Raw genomic sequence first — 12028 nt, 5'->3', positions numbered from 1 at the left:
CAAATAACGTAGTGTAGCCAAACACATGTAATTATTGTGGTGCAACAGGTGAGGGGAAAACCCCTAAAACCCACCAAGACGGGACCCAAGAGTCCCAAGTAATGTCAATTCCTGTGCACACGCTTTCGTGTAGAGTGAAAGTTCATCAAATGTAGGTAAGTAAGCAAGTATTGTCTCTTGGCTTACTTTTCTCACTTTTCTCTTGTAAAAGCAATACACTCTTAATGATATGAGTCCCGTTTCTGTTATTTCCAGCCCTGAAGAAGTCGAGGGTAAATATCCTAACGACGAAACACGCGTTGGCTGGACTTTGTGGTGTTCTCTTGAATAAGGATTAGGAAAATACGACAAGAGATAATACTTGCTTACATACCTACATTTGATGAACTTTCACTCTACATGAAAGCGTGTGCACAGGAATTGACATTATCAATCCACACTCTATTGCCCCAACGCAACACAGATAAGTTGGCCAATGCCTGGAGAACTAACAACGGTCCAGGAGGGATTTCAATATCTAGGAATCTTCCTGACTCCACTCTGGGAGAAATGTAGAGCCCAAAATTTGGGAAAGGTCTTACGAAATTTTAAGTTGGATGCGGAGAGATGGAAGGACCTCTCACACTCCTTATTTGGAAGGGCTGCCATTTTTAAAATGAGTACACTACCTCAACTGTTGTATGCCTTACAAAATACATACCACCCGCTCCCAAGGGGAGTTTTCACTGAATTGGAAAGTGGGATCAGGTCTTTATTATGGCAAGGAGGTCACCCTAGAATAGCACTTCAAATGCTACAGTGGAACCCTTCTAATGGGGCGGGTTGAACTACCAGATGTGGAAGCCTACTATTGGGCCTCCTACCTCGTCCCCATAAATGAATGTAAACACGGAGCTAGAGACCATCCGACATACTGTCTGGAAAGAGAAACTGTGACACCACACACTTACCTACATTATCTCTATGGGGGACATGGGCGATCATAGTTACTGCCTGTAACCCAAGTCACTCTAGAAGTATAGACGAGAGCCACAAAGATTATGGGATGGGCGGGCCGGGCTACCCTGGCCACACCACTATGGGAAGGAAGTAGACTTAAAGAAGTACATAAACCTAAAGGGTTGAAACCTGGGACCTACTGGGCATCTCTACAATTGGAGCCATAACGAGTAAAGGGGAACTCAAAACATGGACACAGCTTATGATCTAAATAACTCCCAGTTCATTAAATATGCACAGCTTCGCCATGCGTGGCAAGCAGAGCACATTCTTGACGCAAACCTCCCGGAATATGCCCCACTAGAGGGAAGATTACTCCAGGAAGAATTAGTGGCAAAGGCGGACTCTTTCTCATAAAAAACTATCAACAACAATATACTTGACAGACTGGGGGGGGGGTTGAGGGCCAGATGGGAAAAAGATATTGGTTCTCTCGAGGACATTGATTGGGAAGCAGCATTAATGCACCCCATAGAAGTAGCCATTAAAGCGAGACTGTGCCTCATACATTACAAGGTGCTACTTAGAATTTACCATGATAAAGACAAACTGCATAAGATGGGGAGGTTAGACACACCTTACTGCTCTACCTGTATAACTGTTAAAGGCCATTTCTTCCAAACACTGTGGCATACCCCGAAATATAGACCTATTGGGAGACCATAATGGGGACCTTGGGGACAATACTGGAAACGACGTTGCCTGTTGATCCGAAATTCGTCATACTGGGAATCCCGAGTGAGGTAGACAGAACGAGGAAACAACTAATCTTCGCCACACTAGGATTAGTGGTGGCCAAGAGATGCCTGGCTCGAAGGTGGGGGGTGACAGAGAACCCTACAGTCCAGTAATGGATAAATGGAATGGACCTTTACATGGCAGCTGAACATATGACATATCAAAGTAGGGGCTGCCCAAATAAATGCCATAAAATATGGGGCCCTTGGAGACGACATTTTGGGCTTGACCTGTGGGACGATGCACACCAACCTGTGTCACAAAACACACAAAGGGTACCCAATACACACTGCAATGATCGGCCCAAGTGATACTTGGGCCTGGTCCTTCCTGGTTGCGGGGCCCACAGGGGAGTGCAGCGGACAGGGAATGAGCAATGGTAGTGCATACATTTAATACATACCCGGGAGAGGGGAGGGGTTTCTATTGAAAAGTGAGGGGTTTTCATGCGACCAATGATTGTAATATTGTTTATTGAACGTGTTGATTTTGAAAAGTAAAAAAAAAAAATGTATAATAAAAACACACAAAAAACGACCCTCTCAATAAGCCTTACTGCTCGCCCACAGTATCACAAAAAGAGAGTAAGGCTTTGGGGATCCACAGGACTCTGTGCGCACTATACCTTACTTTGGTATAGTATATATAGAGCCAGCTTTCTACAGTGCTCACTATTGAAATATTGGAGAAAAATAAAAAAGAAATATAAATGAATAAACAAAGTCAAAAAAGAAAAGAAAATTACCCCAAAAATTCATTAAAATGTTATGCACAGCAACACTAGAAATTGAGTTTCTATATTTGTTTCCATGAATGTACATATGGGACTTTGTATATCTCTGCATTATTTTCCATAACGTGTACCTTTTCATGTTGGAATGCGTATATGCACATATATATGTGTGTGTGTGTGTGTGTGTATATGTATGTGTGTATATATTTCTTTTTTTTTATTCCTTTGCTGCTGCTGTCTCATGCTGTGTCCTCTTTCAATATTTCCTCTCCTTCCACTCCAACTCATCCCAAACCTCATTGTAATACTATGTTCTCCCAAATAACGCTTTCTAGACTCTTCCCTTCTCAATCCAACTAACAGATTCACATGTCCACCGCTCCAATTAGCAACTTGTATATCCCTATATTAATCCACCCCTAATTCTCTTTGGGTTCTGGTGTAGCGTGCTACTCGCCGAAAAGCGCTTCAATGCATCGTCAGGAGAAGTAAGCTCTATATAAATACTATTGCAATATTATGCAGCAGATGGTGGATTGTGTGGCAAATGCAGCAAATCCATAACTATGCATAAAGCGCTGCAGCCACACAATCTCATAATTCCAGTGGCCCTGCCCATGTGGTGCTGATCACTACTCATGGGAACCGTAGCCTGATAGAACCAGTAGCTGGCTGTGAGAGGCTTGCAGCTTATTTCATGGGTTGGCTTTGAGATAGCAGAGACTGGCTCATTTTTTGCCTTTGTGCCATGGGTTTGTTAGAAATATGACTGAGCTATGTTCTAATTTTTCTACCATGTTTTCTCCTAGTGTGGCGTCATGTAGACAAAGGAACTGCAGAGGGAGCCATTGATGCAATGCTAAGCCATGGACAGGGTGAGTGTTCTTCTCTTGCGGTTGGGGTAAGCAGAGAGCATGGTGGTTTGCAAGAGTGAGGGTGAAGATGGCATTGATGCAGATGAGAGTAAGTGCTGTCAAGGATTTAAGTGGAGTGTGGTATGAGAGGTGAATCTGAATGTTGTAAGTGCTAAGCGTGTAGATGCAAGAGAAAAGGTGAGCATCCCTTGTGTCATGGATTGTGTGTATTTATAATGCGAGTTGGAATAGCTTTGGTGTGTTTATCATGCCAGTGTTCATTACTTGTGTGACATGCAGTGGGTGGGCTGTGAATATGCTGCAGGTGTATGTGCTAGTGGCAGGACAAAGGACTGGGGCAGGTGTCAAAGCACTGTGTTAATGTGTGGAATTTCTGAATGAGAGAGAGCATGGCGAGTGTAGGGGTTAAGGGTGAAGGTAGAGAGTACTTCAGGCATGCAATGAATATGATGTGTTTTATGGTTTTTTAGGTCTCGCCTGAGACAGCGCTTTAGCGCTGCTCTGGCGAGACTTATAGTAAGCGAGTTTTGGAAGTGCAAACAGTGGCTTTTCAGGCCTCCAAGTACAGTGCATGTGCGTCGGCCGGGCGCGCGCACCATTTGGAGGCCTGAAAGCACTCGTTTACTTTCACTTTCGCGGGCCGTACGGCCGCTTTGATGTGATCGCGATCGCTTGTTAAACATTCACTTCCCCGGGCGCTTTGATGTGATCGCGGTCGCTTGTTAAACATTCACTTCCCCTTCTGTGAAGAGCTCCATGGTCCGGCTGTCTCAGCCCTCATTCACGCCTCATTACATTCTGCTGTGTCGCTTGTTTGTTTTGCCTTGGGCGCTTTGGCGGCCCCCTCCCTGGGCTTTTGAAGTCCTCACGCACCAGGTCTCCTCCCTGGCCCGGATGTGGAGCTGCTTTCTGTTTTGTTTGTATTTCTTACTCGGAGCATTTGGCTACACGCCTAATATTACTTTCTATTGTTTTTTACAAACATTTATTCAGACGGGAGTTTCCGTGTACATTGTGAGACAGTATTTTTGCTGACATGTGAGCTGCTTTTATAGCGTTAGTTTTACGTTCCCAATGCTTAATTTGAGATAAAACAGGTGCCGGGACTTCAGTTTCCTAATGCTTAATTTCAGATAAAACAAGTGCTGGCACTGTCTCTTTCTCTGTATCCTTCTGGGTCCTATTTCTTCTTCCTGGTCTGTCTCTCCGGCTCAATCTCTCTGACTCAGTCTCTACGGCTCTAGTGCTGTCTCAGGCTCTGTCTCCCCGGCTCTGTCTCCCCGGCTCTGTCTCCCCGGCTCTGTCTCCCCGGCTCTGTCTCCCCGGCTCTGTCTCCCCGGCTCTGTCTCCCCGGCTCTGTCTCCCCGGCTCTGTCTCCCCGGCTCCATCGGTGAAGTGTGACTTGCTGTTTGGAGAGGCCAAGCCTGGGCTGACTTCAGCTTGGAATTCCGATGTACCATGGTGAGGGGGGGGGGGGTGCAGTTTGAGGGGCACATGCGGGGGGCTGGAAGTCATTCCAATGTAATCTCATTTAAAAAGACATAAGTGAGCATGTGTAGGGCCTGGCTGCGCAGCAGTGGGGCGGGGGTCCCCCCCTCGCCATTCAGACCCTGACAGCCTCACAAGGGTGGGCTATTAATCCGGGGCCGATGTCAGGGGCGTCAATCACCTTCGGGGGCTCAGCACAGGCCAAGCCTGGAACAAATGCCCCCCGCGGGCCCTGGCCGTCCTTACACTCCCCCCCCCCCCTTTATGCGCACTCCCAGGGGGGCATGTACCCCACTCCATGGCAGACCACTCGGGCAGTGAGCAGAGACTGCCTGCCCTGGGAAAGCGTGGGATGAGAACTGCCCCGCTGCCCCCTCCCCAGGCACCGCCGAGGCATTAGCCAGCCACCTGCAAACAACACAACACGATGTTGGGCTCTGTGTGTGGGAGGGGCATGTGAAAGCAGTAGCAGTAGGTAAACACACGGAGGGACCCCCAGGGTGGTGGAAATACCAAGGCTCTGGCCTGCAGGCACTGCCCCTGGCCGTGCCACACTTCAGTGATGTGCTGCCTGTGAGAGCCACGGACAGACACACACACACACAGACAGCAAGGAGACACAAACATTAGCACAAAGAACACACAAACAGATACCAAGACACATTCAACTACTATGGTGGTTTGCAAGAGTGAGGGTGAAGATGGCATTGATGCAGATGAGAGTAAGTGCTGTCAAGGATTTAAGTGGAGTGTGGTATGAGAGGTGAATCTGAATGTTGTAAGTGCTAAGCGTGTAGATGCAAGAGAAAATGTGAGCATCCCTTGTGTCATGGATTGTGTGTATTTATAATACGAGTTGGAATAGCTTTGGTGTGTTTGACATGCCAGTGTTAATTACTTGTGTGACATGCAGTGGGTGGGCTGTGAATATGCTGCAGGTGTATGTGCTAGTGGCAGGACAAAGGACTGGGGCAGGTGTCAGAGCACTGTGTTAATGTGTGGAATTTCTGAATGAGAGAGAGCATGGCGAGTATAGGGGTTAAGGGTGAAGGTAGAGAGTACTTCAGGCATGCAATGAATATGACGTGTTTTATGGTTTTTGGTGCTTGTGACAGCAAATGGAGGTGTTAGGGTTGAGGAGCTTACGGCAGGCCCTGAGCTGTAGTGGGCGTTAGGGCTAGGGTCTGTGATTAGTGGCCGGACTGTCAGGGAGGTGGCTGGTGGAGATGCTTGCCCAGGGATCACGTAGGGGCAGGATAGTATGGAAATGTTAAAGTAGTTTCCAAAGTCGTGTGTATAGTTGTTGGGGGGAGAGAGTGGATGTCTAATGACTTAATTCTGCCCTTCCATGCTTTAGCGACTTTTCTGCTATCATTTGCTTAGTCATCTGCTTTTCACTCCCATTCAGATGCCATCACCGTCTCAGGTGGGGGCCGGATTCTGCGTTCTTGGGAGACTAATATTGGTGGAGTCAACTGGGAGGTGCCTCTGGAGGCGGGCAGGTAAATATCTGTACACTCTTTCTGAAATGCCCCTCACAGAGCGCTTCTGTTTGCATGTACTGCTCATCTGTGTACCTTGCTTTACCTATGCGGTGCGCTGTGTCGGTGCACCAGGCTGCTGTCCCTCTCTGGCTATACCCTGCCACTGATCGCCCGAATCCATCAATAAAAACATAATGGATGGAAATGCATAAGCCTGTGTACCTAAGCATTCTTATGTAATGGCAACGTGTTTCGATCTCCAAGGTGACTGTTTTCATGAGATCTTCATCTCGGTTAAATAAGTCCTTTGTGTTCGGGTGTGCCTAGAAGAAATCACACATCCCTACGTTGAAGGCAGGCATAGATTAAATATTGACTGTACCTTTTTTGGAAAAAGAGGGATGTGCACCTATTGGTTTCCCGTTGTACTGGAATATTACTGAATTAATTTTGGGGGGGGAAAACCCAGACATAGGCATGTGTCAATATCTCGTGAGTTTTTACCCTTCACCTTGCCCCCCATGTGTTTGTTATATTTGTTAAATCTCCTGGGTTAATTTTAAACCAGCTGTGGGAGCTGGAAATTTAAAAAGGCATGTGTAGAGCCAATCAGAACACTGGTCGATCTAGTCACATTCACGAGTGATTAGCACTAATATTTCTTACAGTGCTGTAAATTATATGTCCGGATGCCCCAAAATAGCCAGAGTCGGGCCTATGCAGCATTTGGAAGAATTGTCTCAGACTGCTGGGCCTGATCAGTGTGCAGAAAGTAAATGGTCCATAGAATCTTGATACATCAGGCCTTGGTGTTACGTTCTCCCTGCTGCACACTGAATTGTTCCACACCTTCACTGGGCTGTGGATCATTATGGGGAATTTTTCTTGTATAAACTTGTGGTGAGTAATTAAGAGAAATGGATGTTGCTTCTTTAGTCGGCAGTAGTGCTCCAGTGAAGATCTAATCATCATTGATGGAGTGTGTAAGTTTGTTATATTTTATTTATATATATATATTTCATGCATACTCGTTTTAACAAATGATTTCGTTGCAAAACCTGGATGCAAGGGGTTAATTTGCCTTAGTATGGTAAAATCATATTACAGAGATCATTAAAGTTATTTCCTGAGTAAAATAACTTGCATGCAATCTGTGAGGCAGTAAAATGTTTTTTGACCTATAGTAATACATTTGTGATTGTGTTTTAGTGCAGTTGGTCTAAACAGCGTGTTATTAGGTCACATTTATTTTCACTGCCGTGGCACAGCTATTCTCCATCTCTCTCATTCACATTTTTCTCACTGCTTGGAGAGGATTCTCTTTCTGAAATGATTGACTACCAGTAAGTGTGAGGTTAGCAGTCTGTACTCTTTTGAGATGACATTGCAACTCCACACTGTCCAATTATGACCGTTTTGGAGCTGTTCCTGCTATGAGAAAGCAGGATTCTATTGGCAGGGGTAAGTAAATTAAAATTTGTAACCAAAAGTGAAACTTGAGGTTCCATTTATCAAAAGGAATCATGTAAGAGGTGACAGAGAAGCCTTTTTGAGGTGCCCTAACTGCGAAATCCCATTTGAAGAAGAGGAAATTGAACATCATTTTGGCTATGGGATTCATAGCACTCCTTTGATAAGGAGAGTCTATTGTAAGATCAAGAAAGGTAGCCCAGACAGGCATTTATTTGACCACCTGGAAAATCTAATGCTAACAACTGACAAGTAGTTGGTTCTTTTATAATCTTCTCTCTCCAGTAGCTTTGGGGTATGAAAAGGGACATCGTAGTCGTAACATTTTGCATTTGTGGGTGTTCTTTATCTATATTATGTTATGTATTTGTATAACGCACAGCTCACCTGAGAGGGTATCCTGGCACTGAAACAGGAGCTGTGTGGGGTGAGCTAACTTGGGACTCTGTAAAGAGCCAGGTCTTCAATATGCTACTGTTTGCAGTTCTCCTATATATATATTTTTTTCTGTTCTTCTCCCTTTTCAATTAAGTAAATAGTGTTTCACCCAACTGTAAAAGCACTTGACTCTTGTTTTAAAAAAACAAACAAAAAAAACCAAGTTTTTTTCTGGAGCTCCTAATCATATGTACCTTGTTACCAGGAAAGAAAACCATCCGATGTTGATACTCGTGCATGGTATAGGAGTGACTAAAAGTTTGAGATGGAAAGTGTAATTTGCCCATTTTAGACGATGCCAGAAGATGTTGGCTTGGCACTTGGGATGGATTCTGAGTTTTAACTTGAAAAGCTAAAATAAAGAAACCTTGAACTTAGTCCATATGGAAGTTGGTCTCCTTAGCGCTCTTCTGAACTGTTCTTTGCCCTCTGTTAATGCATTTATGGACCAATAATCTCCTCTCTAGTAGGTGGGTGCAACCCTACTTTGAAGTAGTCTCTAATTTGACCTTTGCTCCTGCTCTGCTTTCAGTTTCCAGATGGCAAGTTTGGTTGCGAGTCAAGATGCAGTTAGGTTCCTGGTGGTTCTAAAGAAGACTGCAGTTTCCCTTCATTACCTTTCCAATGGTCATCAGAAGTGGCTGGAGCACCTACCTGAAAGGTAAGTAAAGGCTTTGGCTTTCTGCATGCGATCTTGCATTGTCGGTGGCCCAGCAAGTTCTGTAGATGTTGTGTGGAAAGGTGTTATAGAGGTTTTTCTTTTGTGTAATTTGTTAAATCGTTAGAACGGTGATACTGTGCTGCTGTTATGTCACTATTTAGGCAGGTGGTCTTGGAATTTGGACATGTTCATTAAAAAGAATGTTGAGTTGTTATATAGTGTGTTGAGATCTTTGGGGGTAGATGGAGGCAACAACTAAGGCGTGATGTTACTGCAATGGATACACCTGCCCTTCAATTGCATTAGCCATTAAGTAGTTACAGTAATTAGTGTATCCTACCTCCATTTTGATAGACTGCATAAAGTCCTTAATAGAGAGACACACTTTGGTTTATTGCTCCTCATCTTTCCTCCCTGTGTCCTGCTTGCCTTTCTTCACACCTGACAAATCGAGCATTATGGAAGAGGGACAGAGCTGTAACTCTGGTCCTTAGAGACTGGTTCCTTGCTGACAAAGCTTTACCCAACTAATGAGTTGTGATGATGTTTCATTATTCCTCAAAGAACAAAACCTAATTTACCTGCTGGAACACTCATCCTATTTTTGTGGTCCTGCTATTGCAGGAAGTAGAGGGACCTCTAAAGAAAGGAGAAGGGCGGTGCAGTAATTTGCATTTCAACCAGATATAAGTGGTTAAGTGCATTTTTAGCATATTCATTGCTTGGGGTTAGTATGTTTAAACTTAGTGACACTGAGCATGATTAACTTTCTCTTACTAAATGTGTATCGGTTTTTGTTAAGATTACAATCTCGACCAATAATCAAAGTTTTAAAGTTGATAACACCGTTAATATTTTATGAGACTACACTGTTAGCCTCATAGCACAATTATTGTCTTGGAAAGCTATGACGATCATGAGTTGTGGTGGTTTCCAATGCAAACGAGAAAAGACTGTATGGTGTTTTAAAAAAAAAAAATGTTTTTAGCCCCATCACATGGTTATATTTATTCAATGAATAATGTAACCATGATAGACATGACCAATGTTCACATAGATCCTTTGACAGGTCTTTGGGCCTTAATCATTCATTTCCATCCTTTTTCAGTATTAAGTGGTTTGTAGATTTTGGAACAAACCCAAAGTTGGAAGTGACAAATATCTACACACACTTGTGTTGTCTGGAAGAGCATGAAGTTGTAGGCAGGCGCTTAGGCACTGGTTTTAACCTCTCAAAACGCAATAAATGGAAAGAACATGTCGGAGAGTGCTTTTGCTTATCGAAGAACAATGCTCATCTTCGTACTTGAGTTGCCAATCCGTATGCAAAAAGCAGAAGAATTCAGCAGATATGATGCTCTTAGCTAAAGCTTGACGAGGAATGGTCTCAGATTTTTTCAGAGCAGGAAGATGTTTCTAGTCCATAAAGAAAGAGGTAATCTGTTCCTATATAGCAGCACAAGAATCATAGACACACTTTTTTCCTGACCTATGAAAAGCATGAATGAATTTCGATCAGCATCTGATTAATAAGTGACTTGCTCGGAAGGGAAGGTATCATATTAAACTTTTGATTCGGGAAGGCTGCAGCCTTGATATAATTGGAGTGGGGGACAAAGCGGAGGATCTGAGATAGTTGTGTCCCTAAGTGTTAGCCAGTGTAGGTTCTTGAGTAGAGGGCATGCACTGGAAAAGGTAGTGGTCCCATCTAGGAGTTTGGTTGCTGCGTTTTGCGAAATGTAAGTGGGGCTCTTTTATTGAGAACCAGGTATAATGCATGCCCGTGTAATAAATAAGATCCAGTCAGAGCTGTGCCTACTGTTTTGTTACAGATGTGAAACAAGGGAAGGTGTTTTTCATCAATCTTTGTCAGTCAAGACATTCAGAGTAGGTAACTGGGATGTCAGCACTGCTTAGAATTGGGCGTTAAAGCTGAAATTACAAACCTAGAGCGATCACAAGTCCTGTTTCGTATCAAATGGGACAGAACAGGAGGGATATTAATTTCGAGTTGTTGAAAAATTATAGATGGAAGATTACCTCTTGTCCTCTGTCCTTTTTGCTCTGGTAATTGAGGCGCTTGCAGTTCAGATCATACATTTTAGTGAGGCAGAACACAGCTTGTTTGATGACCATATCTTATTGGCTTTCTTTGACAGGACTCACCAGTTCTGGTTATATTAATAGTTCTGGAGAAGTATGAATCACTATGCTAGGAGTGTATCCAAAGAGATAGGCCCACAGCTTGCGACCTATAGTTTGAGAATGTGAAACGCATGAAAAGCTGCTGGGTTTCTTTTAAGAAGTGAACCCCAGTGTTCAACATGGCTGCACTTTGGTTGTTTCTGAAGGGTGGATCTCAATGTTCTGTAACTTTTTAAGCATCTTCTGTAAAGAAGGTTTAAACCTCCGATTTAAAAATTGCTTATTTTTGTGTTCCATGAGTATCAACCTGAAATCTTTTCTTCTCCTACAGCGACAGTGTCAATTACCAGATGGTTTACTCTTCTGGTAAGGGCGACATCCATGTCATTGGGGTCTCCCCTGGAAGCCACCTCAGCGTTGTTACCTTCAGCATTGAAGATGGCGAGATCACCAGACAGGTAACGTCCTAGGACAGAACTGAGGTTGAAGAGTCACATGTTATGTTATGTTATGTTGATTTATTATGCGCACAGCTACTCCAGCAAAGGAGCGTCCCGGCGCAGAAACAAGGAGAAACATAACACAGCCAGAGAAAAGAAACCTAAAATAGAGAGCTAAAACAGAAAGGTCTTGATGGCTCTCCGGAAAGACAACAGATCGTCTAACTGACGGACTTCAACTGGGAGGGTGTTCCAAATCAGTGCAGCTTTCACACTGAAGGAGCGACCCCCCATCCGACTAAGTCTAAATCTAGGAACCACAGCAAGGGCCTGGCCCTGAGAACGGAGGCTACGGATGGGGACATAGAAAGAAATGAAGTTGGACAGAATTTCAGGGCCTATACCTCTTAATATTTTAAAAGCCAAGCAAAGGACCTTGAAAAGAATACGCTTCCTGACAGGGAGCCAATGCAAGGAGCGAAGGACATTCGCCACCGGGCAGAATCTAGGTAGGCCAACAATGGCTCGAGCCGCAGCATTTTGGACCCGCTGCAAGC

General features: G+C 44.2%; 1 protein-coding gene across 1 annotated transcript in view; it reads left to right on the top strand.

Moving 5' to 3' along the window:
- The window catches only part of EMC1 (ER membrane protein complex subunit 1), a 281531-nt gene that overhangs the window by 23649 nt on the left and 245854 nt on the right, over positions 1-12028 (top strand). Inside the window, exons 3-6 of the mRNA XM_085609063.1 lie at positions 3280-3345; positions 6242-6335; positions 8758-8886; positions 11363-11489. Of these exons, the coding sequence (XP_085465189.1) occupies positions 3280-3345; positions 6242-6335; positions 8758-8886; positions 11363-11489 (416 nt within the window). The remainder of the gene's footprint in view (positions 1-3279; positions 3346-6241; positions 6336-8757; positions 8887-11362; positions 11490-12028) is intronic.

This window comes from Triturus cristatus, chromosome 1_2 (genome assembly GCF_964204655.1).
Source record: "Triturus cristatus chromosome 1_2, aTriCri1.1, whole genome shotgun sequence".
Classification (NCBI taxonomy): Eukaryota; Metazoa; Chordata; class Amphibia; order Caudata; family Salamandridae; genus Triturus; species Triturus cristatus.
This window is presented reverse-complemented; position numbering and strand designations above follow the sequence as displayed.